Source organism: Gallus gallus, chromosome 8 (genome assembly GCF_016699485.2).
Source record: "Gallus gallus isolate bGalGal1 chromosome 8, bGalGal1.mat.broiler.GRCg7b, whole genome shotgun sequence".
NCBI classification, from domain to species: Eukaryota; Metazoa; Chordata; class Aves; order Galliformes; family Phasianidae; genus Gallus; species Gallus gallus.
In genome coordinates this window covers 14,164,154-14,188,745 of record NC_052539.1, presented here as the reverse complement: position 1 = coordinate 14,188,745, position 24,592 = coordinate 14,164,154, and the positions used below count along the sequence as shown (strand labels likewise).

The following is a 24,592-nucleotide window of genomic DNA, read 5'->3' as shown; positions in this document are numbered from 1 at the left end:
GTTCTCAAGCCAGGCTTTGTGCAGAATAGGACTTGGGACACATCATAATATACAACACCTGCAGGATTTGAACTTTGGACTTAGAGTAAAAAAAAGGCAGCATTCAACCAAATATGTCTGCTGCCTTCTGCAAGCAGCCATGATACTGAGAAGCCAACCAAAGGCACTGAATAAAAGAACAGAGAAAGGAGAAAAAGAAAAACATGACATAATCAAATCCTGCCTTAACACACAATTTTCACTGAAGTTTATGGAAGAGGAGGAAACAGGCAGTAACACAGATCTCAATCAACTGTTTTTCACAGTTTGTTGGTATCAGTTGCTTCAAATAAATGAATCACAGCATCAACTGTTAATAAATTGATATATACTTTATTGTGCACAAGAGACTAAGATGACACAAAACTGTGGTTATCAAAACTGTACAACTAAGCACTTTCCACAAGTCTCTGAAATACTGAACATAATTGTGTAGTACAAATGGGGTGTTCTGACTGGCCACAGGTATTAGCAAGTACATTTCTAATGTTCTTTGACTTAAAAAAAAAAATCTGGCATTTGGATCCCAAAGAAATATACTTATTTATTTAAAGGTGAGAATACTGCGTGGAACTGGTAGGTACATGGCAGCAAAATATCGTTAACTCTATGAACATCCCCAAAATGATGAACAACAACATGGCAGATCAGTCACCTCACAGGAAGGGCTGTCAGCACAACCAACAGTACAGTCTTCTTGTGAAGCGTGAGGTAGATATACGTAACAGAAAGAATGGTACATACGTACAAGAAATGGTTAGAAAAAGGCAGGGGAAAGTTTACAATCATCAACAGCTACAGACATTTTGGAAAATCCATTTCCATGTGGAAAACATTACAAAAACATTCTAACACATAAAGCTCTGACTTCTTGAAACATCAGTATAGTAATGTCCAACACCAAAGGCTCTAACAGGTTAGTGATTAGGCAGCGAATGTCACAACAAGCAGTATGGTTTGGAGTTTAAGTATGCTACTGATAGCTTTCAGAGAAAAGGTGTCCCTTTTAAACCCAGTCCTCCCATTCTTGCATAAGAAGTTCCTTTGGAGTAAATTCGATGAGGCTACAAGTTACTACTGTGATGAGCCAGCATGCGGCCAGCCCCCCTGAAGCCCTGCTTTAAAGGCCTATGCTGGGACATCGGTGGTACAGAGATGTCCTGGTGGCTCTCCACAACAGGCAGATATTTGCCACATGAAATTCAGTGTGACAAGCCCAGGTTCAATGGACTTGGGAATGAGTGACTTTGCAGTTACACATTCAGATAGCTTGCCACACCAAATACAGAAACTCGCAGTAGATATGAATGGCTGTTATAAAAGCAGAGCTTACAGGTGTGTCAGTACTCTGAATCTTAGGCAACTTAATAGCTGCTGGAAAGTATTATAGGTTTTTGTAATAAAGCTATTAACTTGGAACGTCCATTTTAGTTCTCTCTCTCTTGAAGCAGAAATGCCTCTTCCATCTGCTAAAAAATTACATGCATTTTTGGTAATCTACAATAGCCAATTAATTCAGATTGATTAAAATTTCTGAATTAAACAGCTAAGTACACCAAGTTCAGTTAATTAAGATATTTGAAATCAAAGCCAATAAACTGAATCTTTGAACTTTATATATTTTTGGTTTACCCAACAGTAAATATAAATCTCTACATCATTTTAAAATTAGAGTATTTTTTTATAAAAACATTGTTAATGCAGCACATTTCTCTCAAAAATATAAAGTTATCTATTTTACATAGAAGTTTTTAACCCATCCCTCCCAACAACCAAATCTAAAACTTCTTATGAGAAACTACTCAATAAAATATCTGAAGGAAAGGGTTAAAACAAGGAAAGAATTTACAGAGTATGTAAATTTCACAGTAACTGAAATTAAACATTTCATATAGAGTAACTTACATTTATCTAAAACATTTAAATATATCTTTATACACAAATTTAATGTAGTAAAATATAGCTATGATTGAACTTAAAGACTCTAGTCTTCTTTGAAGACATCTTTAAAGACTTTACACATAGAATATGCTTTTACAATACATTCTGCTGAAGGTTAGGCAAAGCACTTTCTTTTTGACCACACAGGTAGCACCTTCATCCTCCTGACACCTCTTATCAGAACCAATCCTGCATACTCTTGTGCACGGGTACAACTACACTTGCATGACAATTCCTGATGATGTTTCCAGGACTACTCATTGGCCTAGTAACATAAAACACTTTTCACATGCGTAACTCTACGCACTGGATGTCTCTACTGACTCTGAGAATACTAATAAGTTGTAGAGCTGAGCATGTTCCTGTACTATCAAGATGATGCACGTAGCTACCCACAGGCATGAACGTTTGCAGGATTAGTAACAAATTTCGTTCAAATTGAGCAATATTCTTCTACCCAACTCTGGGCGCTTAACATCCATTGCGTATCTTGCACTTTGACCACCCTCGCATCAGCAAGGCACAAGTGTAGAATCAGCAAAAGAAATCTGCAGCTCAGACTTCAGAGCAGACTATCACTCTAATGTAATTAATTCCCTTCTCCTCTTGCAAAACACAGGTAATCTTTACTAAAAGTAATGAAAGTTAGTTATCCCATTTTTAGGGAAAAAAATCTCTCATTTTTCCTTAAAGGAGAAGGATCAGTAGGACACATTAAAATTACAAAGTGGCAACATAACAGTCAAAGAATCACATATTAATAATTACTTATTGTTTTTTCTCATGACCTAGTCAAAGGTCAAGCTATGGCAATTCACTAAAAAAAAAAAAATCACTGAGACAATTAGTACCTTTTTGAGCTTTCTGCATTTCAACACTACTTTGGGACAATCGAATTGCAATCTTCATACAATGGTTTGGCACAAACAACTGCACTCCTACCTTAAGAGAATAGCTTAGTTCCATAGGTGGCATTTTACAAAAACAATAGGTTTTACTGGGCATTCTCTGTGCCCTCTCAAAATCATCTCTTATTTCAAAGGGAATTTGAGGGGAGCTAAAGGAGTAAAACCACCACCTTTTTTTTATCTCCTCTATCTACCCATTATGAACCAACGAGCCAGTTGTTTCATATATATGCATTTTATGTTTTACATATGGAAGGAACATTGAGCTAATTTTGCAGTTGTTGAAATAACAAGTTTGGATCTAAATATTCAGATATACATCTATTTGTATAAGGACACTGCCATTAAATGTACACACACATTTATACTAGTGCACAAGAACATTATTTATCTTACTGTTTGTGTGTGTTTGTATTTGGTATAGCAGATTAAAAAAATCTCTTATGAAAGAGCTTTGGCCTGGAAAAGAGGAAAGGGAATGTTAGAGCGTGCTCTTCTCCAATTACCAAATCAACGTGTCTTAAAACAGAAATAACTGGAACAAACCTGAAGCTGCAAACACAACAGAAAAGCGAATGAGATGCTGTAGCTGTAAGCTTAACAAAACAAAGGTCATAAGTCGCTAACATAGCTGAAGTAATAACATGTTATTAACCAAAGAGATTTGACCTTCAGGCTTTCTTGCTTAGACAAATAGAAATCTTTTGACCTAAGATAATTTTTGTTCTGCTTATCTTTTTGAATTCCCTTAATGAATACCTTGTGTCAATGAGACGGTTTAGGGAAAAAAAGTCATATAGACAAAGCAGCATTTTTCCAAACTGGCAAAGATTTCACATTTAGGGCCCAGAGACCCCTAGAACAGGTTGCAGTACTGTAACATTAGTAGCTTTGTCACATGTAGCATAACACGCTATAGATCCAAAAGGCTGTGCTTACCCATGCATTGTGTGCACGTGTACACACACATACACATAGTGGCTTCCCCAAAAGAAAATCAGTCTTTTTTTCTGTAGAACAATCCATCCTCACGTTTTCATAAAGGAACCAAACGTTGAGTGTTAAAACGCTGTTGTGAACAACACACAGTCCTTTGAACCTCTGCACTCCTATGCTGTTCCTCAGTGTTGCTCTTCCCACAGTTAGGTTGCACTGCTGCTGGAACAAGGAGTGCTCTGTGTGCTGCCAATGCTGTGTGCTGCGCTGCTGTTCTCAGAGGCTGGTGGGGATGTAGGGACCTGCCGTCTTCCAGCTGCTTCCCCTGAGGGAAAAGGGAGAGAAAAGAAAGAAGATGGTGGGAGAGAAATGGAAAATGTTAGTTGTGACAGAAAATATTCCATTCCTTCCCAGTCTTCCTCTCCTGGTGGTTTTTATTTCTATACAACTAATGTTTTGGGGGACAGATCTCAGAGTACTGCTGAAGATGCTACTGTACTTTGTTACCTTAGCATCGGTATGCACATGGGGAAAATAATATTGTTGTTTTCTTAATCACTGTAAAAGCAGCAGATGGAAATGACCAAGATGGACACTGTCCACCTTCTGTTGTCAGCCATCACTCAAGTGTGTCTCGCTGTGTGATTCGGACAACTTCATAGCATTTTCTGTTGTATGGAGAAAGGCCAGTGAAATACAGACTTTTGTTCCAACGCCAGTTCACAGAGCACTGAATTTGCTATAACTGAGAAGCTGGAGCTAAAGACAAAGTTCATCAGTCAGCAGGATACCACATATCCTGAGACACGATCCATTTTCTTAGTGTGGAAAAACAACAGGCTATGCTGCGATCTTGACTTGATGTACTCCGAACATAACATGTAGGAAGTTCCCTTACAGCTACCACAGTATGTGCAGCACTTACAACTCAGTGAGAACAAGCCTCACCACTTCTTGTAAATTGTTTATTGACAATAAATTAAAAGCCCTGTGTTATCTGGATTGCCAAATCAAGCACTCAGGAGTTAAAGCCAGATTTATGACTCCTGGTAAAACCTAGATTTCTTCTGCTCTCTTCATGTCCCTTCTGCACATGTGGCAGAGATCCTCTGGAAGAAATCCAGCTCTTACTGCACTGTGTCATAAAGTAAATGCCCAAAACATCACATTGAGGTCACATAGGAAATCATAAATGATATATAAATATAAAAGCCCCAGTTACTTATTTTAAAGTTTCGGTGCTCACTATTGCAACCTCCTCTGTAGCAATATTACAAAATAGCCTCTTTAGAACAGATGTGAAAATGAAGTTTATATGATTTACACTGTCACTGCCCCCCTCCAAAGGCAGGGGGTTGGAACTAGACGATCTTTATGTTCCCTTCCAACCTGAACTGTTCTATGATTCTATAATCATTGTCTGGAGGTTAAGTCGGAGACCTCAGCACAGTAACAGAAATAACTGCCGTGCGAAGCCATGGAACAACCCACTGCAGCCAGCAGCACACAGTCAGTCCCCCAGCACAGTTGCAAGAAGGAAATACTTTGCTGGTTCATGGGCAGGAATAATCAGGAAGAGCCAGAGACTGGTGGATCTCCAGCCTCATGAGTTTAGGAGGGCTGCAGACCTCCTGCCTTGCGTGCTGACCAAGGTTAATTGATCCCATGGGCTAGGTCTGCCAGTAGCTGAAGAAAGGTGGAGTCCAATTCTTCTGTCCTTCTCAGAGCAAGCACTTGAGTAACAGGGTCACAGAGCAAGGACAGGCCCTCCTATAGGTGCCTCACGGCACACTCCATCCCTTGCTTCTAGCATCCTGTGCTCCTCAAGAAGGGACCCTTGGGACTGCATGTGCTTAACGTGTTGCATCTCAGGCCAAAGCCAACAGACTTCCACCGGATGAAGAAAACACTTCTGCTGGCTGCAGAACCCTCAGAATCTACTCTGAACAAGGGAGGTCTGAGGATTTCTCACAGCAGAGGCTGCAAGCGCTCTTTGTAATGGGAATTGCTGGGGTCACTGCAAGCTTGTGCTGCAGCCACAGCTGTAAGCCCAGGCACAGCCTCGGAGCACACAGACCTGCCTTGCACCCTGCTGCTCTTGGGATGGGGAAGGCAGAAGGGAAAGAAAAAAAACAACTAAACCACTAAAATGCATTGCCCAGGAGGCCAATGAAATGTTGAGTAGGAGGGTCAGTCTCACCCTCACAGACATGAAGTACAGCCTTGGCTTTTGTGAGCAGATTTCGATTCTGTTCTCCACAGCGTAAAGAATGTCCACATAGCTCATCAGCTAAATGCAGATTTCTGCTTACAGGCAACAAGTCAGAATCCAGCCCCAGCCATCTGCACATAAAATGTGTTTCACCCCTAACTTGCATTAGAAACAGCTTTGTAACTCATCAGAATAAGCTGCATCAAATCAGTGCTTTGTGTTACCATACTGTAAAGACTTTCATAAGCCTCGTTTGGATAGCTTCCCCCTCCTAGCTGTTCCCTTCTCCTCCAGTTGTTTGCATATAAGCCCTCCTTCCTTCGTACAAAACAATATATTTACAGAGGCAGGAATAAACAAACTCCCTTTCACTAAGACAAAACAAGAGAAGGAAAATCATCAGAAGGCAGCAAAGGGCAAAGCCCAGCTGGCAGCACTGGAGGAGGCAGCTCTGGCTGGGCTCCCCTAGTGGGGCCCCTGCCTCCCCCCGCTGTCTCCCACTTACGAACCGCGCAGTTACACCGCTCTGCGTCAGCGTGTCAGAGCAATCTGGATGTATTTAACCAGAAATTCATTTATAAGCTAAGCGTGTATTGTTTTCTTTACGAAAAAGTGACAGGCACCATGTCGGCCCCCGTGCAATCCCTACGACACTATCTGCTCCTTTCAGTTCCTCTTGCAAGCATCCTACAGGCACTTCCCTTCGGTTTGGGATGGCAGCCCCCTCCCTCACTGGCATCCCCTGCTGGAATTCAATTTCCTCTTCAGTGTCTCATCTCTGGAGCACTGTTGGCAACTCCCATACACCCCAATCAGCTGCGGAATACATTTTCAAAGACCGGAAGAAAAGAAACTTTGCCACTGTGATGTTACAAACACAGACCAACAAATGTACTTGGACGGGCTGATTTTTCCTACATCTTATTTCCTAAACACCCAGCAAAGCTGCAGCACAGTATTTTTAAAGAATATTCATGAAATGGACTTAAAGAAATGTAAATTATTGCTAAAGAGGCATTCTCCATCTGTCTTCTTGTAAACAGCTCAATGTATCCAACATTACTGAACCAGGACTACTCAAAATGGACATGTCTATTGACAGTAAACAAGCTTTTACTCATCCGAGCGCGACAACATGCACTTTATTATTCACACTTAGGAAAGCTGCCAGTTGTACTCCCTGTCCAGGAAGTCTGAATGTTTGCTTTTCTATCTCCATCTGCCAAATATAATTGGTTGCTATGTCAGTTTATTTTAAATCAGATCCCATTAAAAAGAAAAAAAAAAAGAAGAAAGAAAAAAGAGAAGTGGGGGAGGAGAGATGCATTTAACTTCTCAAATTTTGGAACATTCTATCCTGTTAACTTGCAGCACTGTCCGAAGCAGAAAAAAGCACTTCCTTAGAGAATGAAGTGATTGACGTTCCGTGTAACAGCTTTCTGTTTATACCTATGGATATAGGTTTGGCAGCCTCACTAACTCACAGATTTGTGCATGTCCTTTCCTAAACATAGCCAGTTATTCCTATTAAGACAGATACTTGATAAACATTGATGTGGCTAATTTTGAAGGGTTTCTGAAACTGCACGCTCCGCAAGAATTTTTCTGCTTTCCCCTTCTTCTTGAGCCCTCTCAGTCAGAAGAAATACTGCTGTCAGTCGTTTTTAAAGGCCTTTAATCAACGGGACAAAGGATCAAAAGTAGGGAGTCCTTTTGCAGTAAGGTGGGCTAAAATTCCTCCTCCAAGATTGTAAGCATAGCTTCTCTCTTCTCCTCCCTTACTACCTGTGTACCTTAGGACAGCTGTACTCCACACTGAATTGTTTCAGAGAGCCACGCGCAATTTTAAAGCAGAATTTTGATGCTTTTGGCAGAAATCTCTTACTTTTTAATCACTGAAAAAAGCAAAAGTCCTATGTGACAGACAAAATCAAAACACAATTCCTATATTTTGAGATTAAATTCTACTTATTTTTAGTTCTTTTTTTTTTTGCTGTCAACTGAGGTTTTGATGGTAACAGCCAATACAGATGAGTAAAGGAGCTCATACACGTAAAGCTTTCTCTATGCTAGAACGAGCCTGCCAATAGAGCCATTCTGGTAAAATCACATCAGCAAACCTTCTTAATGTTGGCAAAAAGGTGGCTTTTTGCTGTTTTGTACTTCACACACCCGAAGCTGGCATTCTCCATCAGCAGTAGCTTTTCCCCATTCTCTGAGTATCACTATAATATACAACTTTGGAGTTAACTCATTTTCCGACTCTTGGTCTAAATAACAGGTTAGAATAGAAACTCAGTATTACTTGCGACAAAAGATGAGAATTCAAAGAGCAGTACAACAGAGGGTAAATTCTGTAATGGCAAAAGACAGCCACTCTGTAGATGATATTTAGATAACTTTTTTTTCCTCCTTATTAAAATAAGTCTGCAGTCGACTCTCAAATGTTTCCACTGCAGCTGGATTATCTTGTCTGTCACAGCAGTTCTCCTCTAAGAGACTGCCCCCACCAGAGCCTTCACTGTGCTCTGCTGAAGTTCTGCTTTGTAGATCCAAGTTGTTATGCACAGAAAAATTACATGTGCAGGAACGTAGGCACACTTTCAAAATCCAACCCAGATAACTTCCTAGATAATTTTCTCATCTCACTGCTGTGATTCTCTGATCTGATGAGTTACAGTGTCTCCTTACTTTTTTTTTTCTTCTTTAAATTATTTCTTCTCTTTGTCAGGACTTCTTCTCCATTTATTTTCATCTCATAAACACAAAGTCAGAACAGCTGTCTTCTTCACTACTTTTACATACTAACTATGACTGATGTACTTTGTTCATGTAATAGTTTTAATGGGATTGGTCCATATCTTGCTGTTACTGAAGGATTTATCATGTTGCTTCTGAGTGTTCCTTTATTACTGATACATAACATGCGCCTACAGTTGATTCTGTATATGAACAGAATCTCAACTTTCACAAACACAGAACCAACAATATTAATTTAACAACTGTTTTAATGTTTTTGTTAGTAAGTGTTGCCTATTTGGAAATTCTCTCTTATTTTCTCATCAAAATTACACTTAGGTTTCTTGCATAACATTTCACTAGTATATGGGGCAGGATAATACTGTTTATACTTATGATCCCTACATTTACAGTTTCCATATTTGCCTCTGAATTCCAAACAAGCTTCGTACACAGCTGATGCATTGGGAAGCATTAAAATGCTTATACTAAGTTGTTGTACTGTCAACTGGAAATAAAACAAATTTTTTCCAAATTAACATAAGCTCCTGGGTCATAATATTTACAGGAGCTCTGACCTGACAGGGTCAGATTCTTACACTTATGTAGCTTCCATAAGCTTTTAAATGCAGAGAAAAACTCACAATACCCTGTAATGTGCTATGGGATAATCCTAGCGCTCCAGCACTGTACAGGTTTGAAGTAAATGACCTCACATTCTCCCCACCTCCCTTGGCAGGGAGATCTTGGCAGGGTCTTGCAGTGTCAAAAATGGAAGTAGCTGGGAGTCCAGCATGCTGTAGGGATCCTGTGATACTCAATAATCCACAGGCAGCCAGATCATGTGCCCCAGAGCAAGGCCTTATCACTGTCCAGTCTTTGTTCACATCAAGCCTCAAAACAGAGAGCTCCCTAAACAAACTCTCCTTCCTATGGTGTTGTATTTCTGCTAACTCATCACAGCATGGAAAGAAGTGTGAGAAGGAGACGCTGAAAAATTAGTTACTCACAAGAGGTGCATCAATTCCAGGCTTTTTTTTTTTTTTTTTTTTTTATTTGCTTGGGTTAAATTAAATGAGATTACCCGTGACTTCTACCATCTTGTACAACAGGCAACGAACAGAGAAATAAATGGCTGGGGCAAAATTTCTATGTAATCAAGAGAAACATTTTCAAGTATAGTTATATTCAGAAAATGTCCAAGCAAGTAAGGCATTCTCTCAGTCATTTGGCCCACTGATCACATCACATCCTGAGTCACATAAATCTAATTTAGTAACTTTAAAAAAAAAACAGCGCCACAAATAAATTAGAAAAAGTAGTATGTGAACCAAAAGGGATATATTAACGGATATGCTAATTAATTTGAAACAGAAATGCTACTAATGATAATGCACAACCCAGGAAATCTCAGTTTTACTTTCAAGATCCCGGGTGAGTTTTCAAGACTTACATTTAAGATTTAAATAAATAAATAAATAAAATATTTTCATAACACATCTCCTTTTAAGGAAGGGTAGGTGCCAATCTACTCATAAATATCAACAGGCTCCTGCAAGGAGTTGCTCACAGAGAACAGGGAGTGAGAAACAAGGGCAGGATGGCTATTGCTAACTCCCCTCCCCTCTCTCACTGCAAGGACTCATACCACACTGCATTTCCTGCAGGATGATCTACACTGAGGTCACTAAAAGCGCTCTTATGCTTACCTGTGTGAGAGTAGATAAACCACAGTGCTCCTGTTAGCAGGGCTCCAATTACAAATGCTGCAAAAGCAATGCCCACGACGGTAAGAGTGTCCAAGCCATAGAAAACAGCTAAAAGGCAAACACACACAATAAGGGCTTTTAATTTTGTCAGTGACAAGTCATGTTTAACAACTATTACCCTTAAACTTTCATGAAAAAAGTTTAGCTTTTTTAATTATTATTTGAAGTTAATAGTTAATTAAGCACCATTTTTAAGGAACAGTGTAGCAGATTAGCATCAAGGAAATAAAAATGATGCTTTTGGAAACTGGCTTTAGTCCAACAAACTGTTCCACATCACAAAGCAAAGCTTCAGCTCCGCACACCCAAATGTGGAACACATGGCAAAAATTAAGCATTTTCAGATGACCCTTAATAAGTTGCTTTCAATTAAATATCCATTTATCTTAAAAACGCGTTTCACAAAGGCAGAGATTTTTGGCAAAAGATTATTTTAATTTACATGCCCCAGTGTTCAAGGAAACTTTTCCCTACATCTCCTACAAGTTCAGCCTGAATTCTAGGTGGAGAACGGAACTGCTGTTAAGAGGAAAGAGATGCCAACAAAAAGTCAGCAAAAACATAAATAGAAACAATTGTAAAGATTGCCAAATGTGAAAAACAATAACTAAAATTAATTCCAGAACACAGAAATAGAACACTCCCTACACTCCCCCCACCACACACACAAGATCACTTTCTAGGGGAGAGGCAATTTTGCAGCACCATTTCAAGGGTAACAGCATCTGGTTCCTTGATACAATGCCCCAGAGCTGAACATCAAACAAGCTTCCAGCTTTCGTCTTTTTCTTCTTGGTGATTACAAATGCTTCAAAAACACTCTTTCATCAACCATTTGGGGGAAATCTTTTCTTACAAAATGGATTTCTAGTTTCAGTGTTTTTAATGTCTCCCAGTACGCAGAATGACTTAGGCCAGCAAATAACATTTTACTGACTAAACTGGCTGGGAAATGAAATGACTAGATCTTCTCAGTAGTATCCTTCAGGAGAATTCCAGTTCTTAAAACACAACCAACACCCTCGCTTTAGAAATAACTACATATGTTCCTGTATTCAACGGATATCCCCATAGACACCCACCAGCTCCTGAGATCCTCAATGCCATTCCCATTCTGACAAATGTCATCTCCAGCAGTTCCTGTTGGCAAGGGCCTGGGTGCCTGTGACCAAGTTTGCACGTGCAAAACTAGATGGATAGTGGCTTAGAAGGCTTTTCTCCCATTTCTAATATGGGACTATTTCTCATTCCTTTGCTGGCACTTGGTCATTTTTAATGCAAAACAGAAAAGGACTTCCTGAACTCAAATGTTCTTTTTCCATGAGGTACCAGCTCCATATACTCTCCTCTGAGAAGACTTAGTGAAGAGGAGAAAGTCATCTAGAGACTCATGCAGTAGAAGCATAATTTTTCATTACCTTTGTTATTTAGAGTAAATTCAGTCCCAAAGCTAAGGGGACAGAAATAGAGGGGAAAAAACCTTCTTTGCACTTCCTCTTCTAATTTCCCCTCTTCTCCATTCTTCACTGATTTAGCTGCACCTTCGTCTTATGTTTATTCTCACCTCCTAGTGCCAATTCTCCCCTCTTTCTCCCTCTCCAGGGTTAGTCATTGACCATGGTGAAAATTAAAATTCACTATATCAAGACAACAGGACAAAAACAAATAAATGAATCCACATCAATTCAGTGATCTCATCTAGAGCATGGCCTATGAGTGCTGGTGCCAGAGTAATTGAGGATATGAGCAATTGCAGTGCAGTGTAGAAGTGAGGCTTGCAATATGTACAGAAAGTCCTTAAGATGGCATTGCTGCTGAAGCTCTTGTATTGGGAAGTGGTAGCCTTGACAGAGTTGGGGAAAATAACACACACTGGCAAATAAAGTCATTAAGACTTCAATTCTAAGTGGTGTTTTCCCAAATTCATTTTTCAAATATATATACAATTACAGTCCTTTTCTCTAAAGAGCAATGGGAACGCCTTTAGCAGTACTAATCAGAATTCTCTCCTGTCCCAGAATTTAACAAACTCACCCACACAAACATAATTCAGAAAGCTTGAAGATAATTTTCTTTATTAATCTAACACCAGACAAAGGTTTAAGGCTTAAAAGAGATAGGTTGAAGAATTACTTACACGGTTGTCTCACATTTGATTTTGGAAGAGAAGAATCTGTTTTAAAACAAAAAAAAAAAAATCAGAAACTTTTGCAAAGAGCCTTCAAACTATGAAAGTAAACTTCAGGATCTGATCAAGAAGAAATACATTTATGGTAATCTTTGAAGCCAAAAACTTCAGGAAAACCAGTCCAAATCTTGCTCAGCCTAGAAAAATTCCATTCATATATCGATCACTCCTCAGAAAAGCACTATAGCATGAACTACATTCAAAGTGTGATTTGCTGGCAAGTACATAATATCTTCCCACCCAGATACCATCAGTTCTAACCTGCATTAAGTGTGGTTAATTTGTATAAGGAGCTCTTAAATGAGCACAGATTACAAAGTATGTCCTAAAGTGATTACATTCATTTGGTTACTGACCAGACACAAACCTGAGTTACCAGCATGCTAAGTCATGAAAATCAAACCAAAACAATAAGTGGCTATCATCTTTAAAGAAAAAAGTCACTATTATGGCATAATATACATTTGTTCATCCAAATTGCATGAATATGTGTTGATTCACACATTAGCTTAATTCCAACTTGGTATTCTGTTTTGAATGTTGTTTAGTTGGGCTTTTTTAGTGGTGGTGGGTTGTTTGGTTTGGTTTAAATACATACAGGAAATCAAAGATCATAGCTATTAAACCAAAGTTATTATTCTTGGCATTATCATCATCATTATCAGCATGTAGCAGAAAGTGATTAAGTAAATACATGTTAAGAAATGAAGAATTTTCTCTTCTTTTGCTTAACTGGCTCCTCTTATCTTTCTCCAAGAATGCCACCTCAAGTGGATGAGCCAGAGATCCTGGCTTCAGATTCAAGTCTTTGTTTGGTTAGCTGCAGAGTTTGCTTCTGTAGTGCTCAGTAACCTAGGGATCTTGTTTAAATTCTGGCAATATTTGAGGGTGTTCAGTACAATAGCTGTAAAAGGATCTGTTAAGACAGTGTCCCAGTACTTATTTTTATATCTTTAGGGACCAAAAAACAAACCAAGTGCATTTGCAACATAAACATAGTGGTGCAAAAAAACACTGAAAATAAATGTTATTTATTTAAAGTGTTCTTAAACCAAGCCAGTTTTTCTAGCTTCTTGAACTCAAGTGGCAGCACTAAACTGACAGCAATATCTTATAAGGGCATTACACTCTCAGACACATGTGCCTACAATATCCAAATACCACTTCATTCCTAAACTGCATTACATTCAGCTGTTCTAATGCATGGTTATCTCCTCCAGATCACTCTCGGCAGGATAGTAGGAAACAGGTAGAACAGTAGTAGGAAACAGGTGAGAAAAGAGGGTCTGGGGGAGCTTGTTCATGCATAACTGAATGTAACATTTGAGAAGAAGGTTGGACTGAAACCAGGGAGCAATCCACAGTACAAACATGGCTAAAGGCACTATCTGATTGTCTAAATACTCTACTGGCATATCCTAAGTGCCAACAACATGCCTTCCAAGATAAGAGGAGAATTAATTTTCCACACTCATTCTGCCATTGGCCTCTGTACAGAGAATATAAAGTCCACTAATTAACAATAGGTTATGTAGCTTGTTATCGCTTCTCCCCACTGATCCAGTTCTTTCATGTTATTTTAATGTGGGTTGCTCAGAGCAACACAGGAGCAAGGGGAATCCTTAAAGTCTAGTAAAAGCAGCTACTGGCTTTTAAACGCTATCATGATGCTTTATAATTTTTCAGAACGGAGACACCTGTTAGCTGTTCAGCTTAACCTCCTTTTGCTGAAATAGCAATCTAAACTTTCCATACTTGCAAAAAAAAAAAAAAAAAAAAAAAAAAAAAAAATTGAACAATGAAGATGGTAGACTATTTCAACAGAAGAGCAAATATTTCCAAACATTTAAATGGCTATAGCTATATGCCTTTCGCTGAATCAGGGCAAGGGTCTTAAAAGGCAATAATGCATATGGAAAGAACGTGCCATGAAGCTTTTAGACACTTCCTCTGGGAGCTACCATAATAGTATATGTAACTGAGTCTGTATAAAACTGTAATAACATTAGGAAGGGAGAAGTAATTAGTCTCATACAGATAAGACAGTTGTGATTTCTACTAGAGTCAGTGACAATTGTAAGATCAAGTCTGAAGAAAAAAATACCTTAGCAATGTTTAGTTTGCTAAGGCTTTTGAAATTTCAAGCACATGACTCCTTCGTTTGGCTTACAGAGCAGTTGCAATAGCAGTAACTCATAATATGGTCTGCAAAAATGAAAGTTGGCCTGTTCTCGTGAAAGAAAATTATGAACACCACCTCTGAGATGTAAATTCTCTGGTTCAGTAATGCAATGCGACTTATTCTCCAAATCTTAGTTAGACGTATTGCTTTTTTACTTTTAGAAAGGGGTCGTTTGATTCACTGCAGAACAACTGCATACCAACAAAGCTACGTTGTTAATGTGCCACTTTGTATTACATATGAAAGCTGTGATATGCTGGAGGAGATTTCCATGGAACATCCCACAATTAGACCAAATCACCCACGATACAACAAAATACTCTATCACATCGTTGTCTTGCAACTAATCTTTATAAATTTAGCTCAGCTTTGCACACTAAGACCTTGTGCCTCTCACAAAGGCAACATTCTGAGTGCAGTCCTAGACGGGAGCTGCACACAATGCTCCACACATCAGAAGGGCAAGAGAGCTCAGAGTATAAGTCCGTTTACTGAAAGATGAACTTCAGTTGGAGGATTTACTCATCTCCAATAAAAAAGCAAATGAAAAACTGGGAGCTTTGTAAAAAGAAAGAGCACAGAATCAGGCCCAAAGTAGAGATTTAGCTGTATCACATCAACAGATCACTTACTTGCTTTTAATTCATTGTGGATTTCATCTGTATTAACAAGAAACTTGTAAAACAAGTAATAAGCTAATAAGCTGACTTGTAGAGTTAAATAGAAACACTTTTTCCTTAAGTCCTGTAGCAGTGCTCCATGGTACTATAAATTGTTTGAAAACTAAAAATCTCACACTGTACAATGGAGGTTAAAGGATTTGTTATCCCCATCCTTTGACATTACCTGGAAAGCATTCCGAAATTTCAAGCAGCTTTTGTACACAATTGTAAGATTTTGATATGCACATAAAGTGACTGGAGCTCACTAATTAAACTGCCATGCTAATACAAAAGGAATTCTCCTCCTACGAATGCAACAAAATATGACTAATGCTGTTGCCAGAGGGATTCACCAAAAACTTTCAAGCTAAACGAAACTGGAAATAGTTCTCAGTTCCTGTTGCTTAAAAAAACCACACTCTTTCCAGTGGCCACCCTTTTGCTTTACAAACTTTTGGGGCTTTAGCATTCTCAGCACTTTCTAATTCTATTGCTGTTATTCCTAGGTATATATTTACAGACAAAATAAAGAAGTGATGCAGCAGGGAACAGACTACTGCTATCGATCTCTGGACAAGAAGTGTTGGAAACACCAGTGATGTATTCATAGTTTTGAAACCAATTTTGTTGCTTATTATGGTATTCCTTTGTAAGTGCTGGGCAAAATCACATTCCAGGGATCAATAAAGACCATTAAAAGATGGCAACAACTGCCATGATAACTTCTGCCAGGGAAAAGTCTAAACAAATAACAACTTACAAACACAGTATTACCACAAGATTACAAGATGCTTCATACTTGGAGGACTCTTTTTTTTAAGCCCATTTCAAGTGCCTATATGTATATAATTTAATATATATAGATTTATTAAACAAGTCAAGCCCATTTTCATACCTTCTGGTTTTCCTTCATGAGTTATTACAAGAGGCTTGGTGAAGGTTTTTTTGTTGTGCATCATGGCCAAGATCATATCCACATTCAGAGAGGTGCAAGCTTCATCAGGAGGAACACACTGCAGATGGGAGGAACAGTGAGTGAGGTCAGAGTCACTAAAACACCAGAAGTGTCTGTCAGTCCAGCTCTGCCAGCTGCACAGCCATCTCATTATAAGTTTTATCAAATATTGTTTACCAGAACAAAACTTCCAAACAATATCTGTATAACATACAGGCAAAAGTAATCCCTAGCAGCACGTCAGGATGCAACCTTTGCATTCATTAAGGATCCTCTAAGACTTACAGAAGCGTTGCTACTGAACTTCAAGTGTTCATAAAATAGGTTCCCTGGTAATGAACTTAAGCCATATTCATTACTCACAAAGCAAAATTTGGTCATTTTGTAAATATCAGATAGAATATGAATTTTATTTAGAATCAGTAGAGCAGTGCAGGACTGTATGCTGTAAAAACACACAAGATGATATAGTACCAAAATGTAGCAGATGTGCCAGAACTTAGTTACTTTCTACCCAAGTTGTACTGAGGTAAGCTGATCTCACAATTCATAAAAGGAGGGTCAAACACACTTGCAAGATTACCTAGTATTACACATGAGTTTGGAAGTTAAAGCTAACATTGTTTGCCACGATGCTATGCAATATTGACAGCAAAGATAAATCTGAAGCACTTGCATAACGTCCATAATTTCTATTTATCCCACACAATGAGATTTAAATAGAAAGTGTAATTTTTGTGGTCAAATCATATAGCATCATAACTCATATTAAAATCTTGATCCTAGAAATATGTTCATTATATCAATCCAACAGAAAACCATTTAGTCTCTTCAGATCAAAGTTCAGATTTAAAAAAAAAAACAAAACACCCACAACTTATTACCACCTAAATCAGTTTAGACCTTAAAAAAACAGTACTGACCTTAGGCAGTCTTTGTGTATCTTTGTCTATATTTGTACACAAAGTTAACTCACAGTGAAGAAAGAGCAGTGAGATGTTGAATATTGGTTTAAACACAAAGCTAAATCTTTTTTTGTCCTTCTGCGCATGTGCTATTGGGAAGTTCAACTTCTCAGTGCTGTAGAATTTAACAGATTCATCTTTAGGACAAATATTTTCTATAATGGTGTAATCAGACATTCTATCTGGATTTGAAAATGGAGAAACAAAGCACGTTTGAATGGCAAAGCCTAAGGAGATGTCAGCTTTAGTCACAGACACCTGCAATAAAAAGAAAGACACAGTAAGATCCCCAAAATGACACTTTTAGTTCACTTTTCATTCATATTTTTGACATTTGTTTAAAGCAGTGATTCAGTTCTACATTCCCGTTGAACTGTTTTGAAAGCTAAATGTTAAGGGTAGGCTGTCACACACAGAGAGGAAAATCTATGGTTGCAAAACTAGCAGCTGTTTAATAGCATTACCATGCATAACAACAGCAATTCCTTATCTTAAAAAAAATAAAATAAAACAAATAATAATAATCCAGGTCAGATCACAGAATCGCAGGGGTTGGAAGGATGAAGCTGACTGCAACTTGAGATGATGCTGCTTCTCTTACAGCCGGACAGATCATGAGAACTCTATGAAAGGCAATTACTAATCCTATGTCTTTACTAAAAGCTTTACTGACAAAAAAAAAGAAAAATAAGAAAAAGGAAAAAAATAAGAAGAGAAAAAGAAAAAGTGAAAGAAAAAAGGAAAAAGAAAAAAGAAAAAAGAGAAAAGAAAAAAGAGAAAGAAAGCCACACACAACAGAGAACCCAGCCCCAGCAAAGAGTGGAATGTAGAGGCAGAGTGGAGGCCAAGGTCTGACATGTGGGTGGCATTCCAGGACTGGGGGGTGTGGGCAGTCTACTAAAAAGCCCTAATTTATTCTCAAGTATGAGTCTGAAATTTATATTCTTTAATGAAAAATAATTAAAACTGCCAACTTGCAAGGCACTGGTATGCTTCAGCTGAACTGGATAGAGACAGCAAATGTTACAGAATAATTAGGAAAAAAAAAGGAATTTGTAACAAATGAAACATGCCAGTCTTAAGAAATAACAGGACTATTTAACACGATGTGATGAAAACAGTTCCTCAAGAAATAATTTTCTCCTTAGAAATAAGAAATGTGCCTTAAATGTGTACTTAATTCTTATGTGCTACATGTATACAAAAGAGCCTTCCAAATTTTCCTGTGGTCTATACAGAAATTTTTGGATGTTAAGCTGTGCAGTGAAGAATGGCATTTCCCTTTTTTCACCATGTGAGCAGTAATCAAAGATGAAAGGATGAGCTGAAGCATCTAAGCAGGAGAGAGCATCTCATAAAAAGAACAGGAAATAAGAGTGGTGAATGAAAATCAAGGCACTGATATTGATAGAGAAAGAAGCTGATGGTGTAAACTAGTTTAAAAAAATACATGACATGAAGGACAAGTATATTACAGTCTTATGAAACAACACTGTGTAAATAAAAAGATGCACAATATCTCAAGGGAACAAAAAGAATTATACTAGGAAGGCGAGACCAAAATAAGGTACGGAAAGGAAATCTGGGGAAAAAAAGCCAAAATATTCAGACACCAACAAATTTTTTTTTAGCAGAGAAGGAAAAGGCACAGAGAGTTCTTACAGATTAACGCCAAAGTGATTTACTGATCATAAATAGCGGGGGGGGTTGTTTGTTTTTTTAAATCATTTTAATTTTTTTTTTTAATAACAACAACAAAGTAAAAAAGTCTGTCAGTTAGAAATGAAATCACAGAAGTCCCAAACTGATCTAAATTTTTCATTGTGCAAGAAGGAGAATCAGAAAAAAAAAAAAAGGAAAAAAAAGGCTTTTTGCCAGGACAGGTGGTGAAGAAATCAGCACATTTGTCTGAATAAACAGCTCCAGAATCAGATCAGTTCCAAGAGCTAGGAGCCAAGGGGATTCATCCCAGATTGCTGAAGGAAGCAGAAGGTTTTATCCAAATGAAAAAAAAAAAAAAAAATCACGTGTCTTTTATGAACATATTCTTAACTGATGAGGACATACCTTCTTTCTGTTTCAGCTGTCTTAAGAACTTTTCACTACTGCATTGTTTAAAGTCTTTTAGGCAGAAAACAGTCAACTAAACATCTACAGAACACACAAAATAAACTACCACCAACTAAAGGTCACAAATATTGTTCCCAAGTCTACTTGCTAAGAATCTCTGATGAGAGTGTTAGAGACAAGTAGATCTCTTTAGAGAAGGCTTCACTGATGTAATGGACTTCATTTTAGCACTGAGGATATGGTAAAGACAAAGCTTCTGTGTTACTCTTTTCACTGTTTAGCTAGTATTTTACTCACAAAAAAAGTAAGAGAAAATGGAAAAAAACAAAACAAATACAAAAGACCTTCACAGACCATCTGCTATTTAGACACCCTGAAATGGACAGAAGCTTTAAAGAAAGGAAGCAGAAAACTGCTCTAGTAACTGATACTAGAATGAGGAGGATACTACAAATGAGAGGAAACAGGAATCTGGAGCTTCGGTACCACAATTACATTTCTGTTTCCACCACGCAGTGTCTTGGTGTTGTATCATACTACAAAGACTCAGAAATTCATTTAAAAATAACTACTTCAGGATGAATCCTTATGACCTTTCTCAAAAGAAGTAGAAACCTCTTCACTGGGTAGAGAATAAGAAAGATTCACAATACACTGAAAAAAGTGATGACAACTACTAGTGTTAAACGAGCCACTATGCTTGTGGCTGCTGACTTTGCTGGGTTCATTTCTTTCATACCCTTAGATGGCGTGTGTTAGCATAAGAAAACCAGTGCTTGTAAGTACCTTAGAGACAGATCAGAGTCTGTATTAACTTTGTAACCTGACAACACCAGTATGTAAAAGACAGACACCTGCAACCATTTTTTTTCCATGCCTACATCTTCCATATCATGTCCAACCACATTACCCAATAAAATGAGCCCTGAAGTCTTCACCAAAAAATGCCAGGTCAGAGCAAAAACTTAGAGACCACTTTTAGGTTCTGAACAGTAAAGCAGATAAGAAAAGAATGACCCTGTACTTAAATTCATGCATTCTGCAAGAATTCTTTGATGATGACCAAAAGCACTGTCCTGCTTGTAGTCAAAATCAAACCCACAGTTTCTGTTCTCAACCACCCCAAAAAGCACATAACTATCTGCTTAAAGCAGCCGCACAATGAGACCTTTCAGCTAACAAGCAAAAATATGGCTCAGTTGTACAGCCCTGCAAAATGCTTCTGCTAGCTTGAAAGCCTTTTTCAGTTTGTTACCTCTACGTATATTGGCCCATTTTCAGCAACCGAGAAGAGTCCTTGGGAGGGAGCAAGGAATAGATCTGTTTTGTAGAGCTCCATGTTGAAGGTCACATTGGTGATGTGAGGCTCAGGAGGCCAGAACATGGCAGGATTAAAAAAGTCCTTCTCTGGCTGGTGCAGTGTGCAATTAAACTGAAATTACAAAAAAGATAAAAGTACAAATGCATTTTGAGTTAGAAGTGGTAGCAGTAGCACAGTAAGGACAAATTTGAGTATACAGTAATGCCCCTCCCACATTCCTTTTACTTAGCGCAACCCTTCAGCAGGGTCACAAGAAATTGAAGTGGAAGGAAAAGTGGTAAAGACAAGTTAATTGCTATATTATTAATGTAATTTCTGTGAACTGCCTATTACAACAGGTTTTTCTCAGTTGTCAGGTGCAAAAGCAAGAGTAACATACCGCTATTTCAGGCCAGTTTGAGAAAGTAACATCTCCCTCGTCAGCATCCCCTGGAAATCCATTATCACCTGATTCCATGTCATCATCATCAAAGCTGCTGCCTTCAGCTGGTGATGACAGCTGTATGACAATCTGCACATAACATATTGCAAATGCATAAAATTAGATGATAATTGAGCACTCTGTCTTTACAGTTACTATTCTCTTCTCTCTTCAGAACAATGTGAAAGCCAAAAGAAGTGCACCAGCTAAAAAGATGGTGAAAGAACATCTCACATGCTTGGCACAAAGCTGTTTAAAATAATAGGTTATGTTTAGTGAAAGCCCTTTTGTTTGTTTCCAGAATTCAGAAACAGCAAAGACATCAAACATGCTGGTCTGGGTGCTCGTGTCTAAAAGAGCATTCCAGTATTTCCATTCTATTTCTGACACTTCTACAACCAACACAGATTAGAAAAAATGGCTTTCCCAAGTGGTTTTGCATAACTTGCAGTTTTCTTTGATGAACACATGAAAAAAATCACTACAAGTATTAGGGTCATTAAAGGCTTTTCTCTTCTGTCATTTACATTTTTATTTTTTGAGATGCATACCCAAAGAAATTATGTCCTTTCCTTTGTTGTTTTTTTTTTTAATTTGAATTTTTAATTTGACTCAGCTCTTCCAACTCCTCCTTCCCACACTTTTCCATTTCCCCACTTGACAATTCCAGCTTTCTTTTAGCAGTGTTCTGCACTCTGTTAATAATCTATGCCCTGCAACTCCACAGCTCATCACCGTCCTTCTAAGACTTCATATTTGTTTTCCTGGACACAGAGCAACCACTAAGAAGTGACATATCCTCTTTGAGACTCCACTGATGCCATGCATGATTCTGAATTTAAGCAAGTAACCAAGGCTCTCAAAAGACATGATGGAGAAAGGAGAGAAGCAGTAAATATCCATTTTGGTTTGGGCCACAACAGAATATAATACAGAAACAATGACAATACTTAGCTCCAGACACATACTATTCTACGGTTTGGAGATGTTTCTATCTTCAGTCTTGGTTTACAACTTTTTCTAAAGTTAGGCACTACACATTTGCCAGTTTTAGTCAGGCAAGGTCAGATCAGATTGCCTTAGCAGTGTTTGGGTTGGACCACAGGCTTTCCATTATTCACCAAAGATATGCACTGGAAAGCTCAGCAAGAGAAATGTGTCTTTACTTCCCAACCCAGATTAGTTGCAACATTTTTAAGGTCATAAACTGATCCAGCATGGAAGTGGCAGAACCTAAGTGGGCTCCTCAACATCATCACTCACATAAAAACACTCAGAGCCTCTTCATCATATACATCAACTGATAGCAAATACAAATCCAAAATACAAGAGAGAAGCGTGCACAATCTCTTTTCCTGACTTTTGAGAGCCTTTTCACCCACTATTCTGAAAGAAAAGGATTCATCTTAAATAATTCAGTGTGTGAGTTAGATGGTATTGCTCTCTGAAATCACAGAACTTCGTTCTTATCCCTTCTTAGAGCAACATACCTACTTCTTAAGTGTCGGTACATCTAAACTGCACAGGGAAAGTAGACGCAACTTGTCTGAAACTAGTACAAATGGTTCCCAAAGTTCAGCCATGTTATTTTGTAAAAGCATACAACTTCAACTCCTTTTTCCTATAGGATACTATCTGACCACAAGGTCAGATGGAATGTATAGCCTTCATACACTCTTGAATACAGGGACTGTAGCAACAACTAGGTTTGAGCTCAACAGGAAAAGGTCAGGATGCCTCTTTCCTGCTAAGCCTAAAGCTAACTACAGTGGCTTCCTTGTATCACTATGCTGTGCAGCAGAGAAGAAGGCCCCACTTTGTAAAATACTCACAGAGTTAAAATAAACAATCTTGTCCAAGATATATGATGTCCGAGTCCCACATTTGTTCGGCAAAGACTCCAGAATGAAATGGGTACCATTCATCCTGGCTTTGCAAGAGTGATCCAGCAATGAGAGTTCAGTTCTTGTATAGCCGCTTGCCTAAAACAAAGATGCTTTGTAAATGGCTGCAACCTCCACTGAAATTGTGTCAGACCCTTTCTTGAAGCGTAGCTCAGAATACCGTTCATGACTACTGATAAGAGGAAATGAAGTTCATTGTACTGACATCCAGGGAAGGTCAATCTTAAAATGTTGTTACACTTGACAGACAGGGAATAAGTGTAACATGGAACAAAGGAAACAACAGATTCATTATTAATCTACTGACAGAAACTCTATTTGGTCTCAAACTAAAAACGTTTTAGTCTGTATCAAGCTATTTTCCACAATGCAAATGGGTTCAAGCAACCTGTCAGCTGGTAGATGGTGAAGACAGAATAAAATAGCACATAATGGGTAACAGCAGACTACACAGTTTCACCCTCTGGCTTTCCAGTCCCTTAGCTGTCTCTTCACAGATCTATTCAGGTCTTGCAAAGCTACCAAAAGCAGCTTCTTTGTACCATGGAAATTAAAAACTGACCAATGGTTGAATACAGTAGTTTTCTACAGAATCAACCCTGCAAAGCTTTAATCAGAAATCTCTCTACAAACTACTGTGTTACTGAGAAGAGGAAACAAGACCCAGAGTTATGGCAAAGAATAGGTACAATATAGTTTCCCCATCAAACTACTGGGGGGGAGGGCAGCAGGAGGAGGTGAGGAGGGTGAAAATTGCTGTGGATCTTAGACTACTTGTTTTCCATCAAAATACAAATAAAATGGTCTGATCAAAAAAGCCTGCCCAAATTTGAGGATAAGAGACCATACCTACCTGCAGAGAGTCTTTTTCTACAGCCACTGTCATGACTTTGTCATCACACTTTATTGACAGGGCTACATCAGCACTGCCTTGAACTTCTTCAGGTTCTTTGTGTTTTGAGAGGGAATGCTCAAAGTCATGATTAATTAATGTGTCCACTGAATCCCTGGATGGGAAAATTCCTTCTCCCCCTGTTTCATGTCCTCCTCTATTAATGTGAAAAGGAAAAGTCAGGCCATCACTTAATGCAGGATTCTTTGCGCCATGCAGCAATTCTGTAAGCTCTGGAGGAAGAGAATGGTCTTCTTCATCATTCATCTCTTCTAAAGGTAGAAAAAAAGTTCATTGGGTTATTAGGTATTTTTCCTAAAAGTATTCAGAACTGAAAAACTTTCATGTAAAAAAAACATATATATTATCCAGACAGGAGTTTCTGAAAGACATCCACAAAGCATCATCTTTGTACTTTATTTTATTAGCCACAATTCCTCCACTAATGGTATAGTTGATAATGAGGCACTTAATCTTGGTACATTTAT

The 24,592-nt window shown here is 38.3% G+C and overlaps 1 protein-coding gene across 3 annotated transcripts in view; it reads right to left on the bottom strand.

Moving 5' to 3' along the window:
• Window positions 1-356: 356 nt before the first annotated feature.
• TGFBR3 (transforming growth factor beta receptor 3) overlaps window positions 357-24,592 on the bottom strand; it is a 109,901-nt gene continuing 85,665 nt past the window's right edge. For all 3 annotated transcript variants that reach the window (NM_204339.2, XM_040704478.2, XM_040704479.2), the window contains 9 exons: window positions 24,066-24,376; window positions 23,141-23,290; window positions 21,267-21,398; window positions 20,822-20,998; window positions 17,455-17,754; window positions 16,472-16,589; window positions 12,682-12,717; window positions 10,485-10,592; window positions 357-4,149 (listed from right to left, as the gene is read on the bottom strand). In NM_204339.2, the coding sequence (NP_989670.1) occupies window positions 4,031-4,149; window positions 10,485-10,592; window positions 12,682-12,717; window positions 16,472-16,589; window positions 17,455-17,754; window positions 20,822-20,998; window positions 21,267-21,398; window positions 23,141-23,290; window positions 24,066-24,376 (1,451 nt within the window). In that variant the 3' untranslated portion in view covers window positions 357-4,030. The remainder of the gene's footprint in view (window positions 4,150-10,484; window positions 10,593-12,681; window positions 12,718-16,471; window positions 16,590-17,454; window positions 17,755-20,821; window positions 20,999-21,266; window positions 21,399-23,140; window positions 23,291-24,065; window positions 24,377-24,592) is intronic.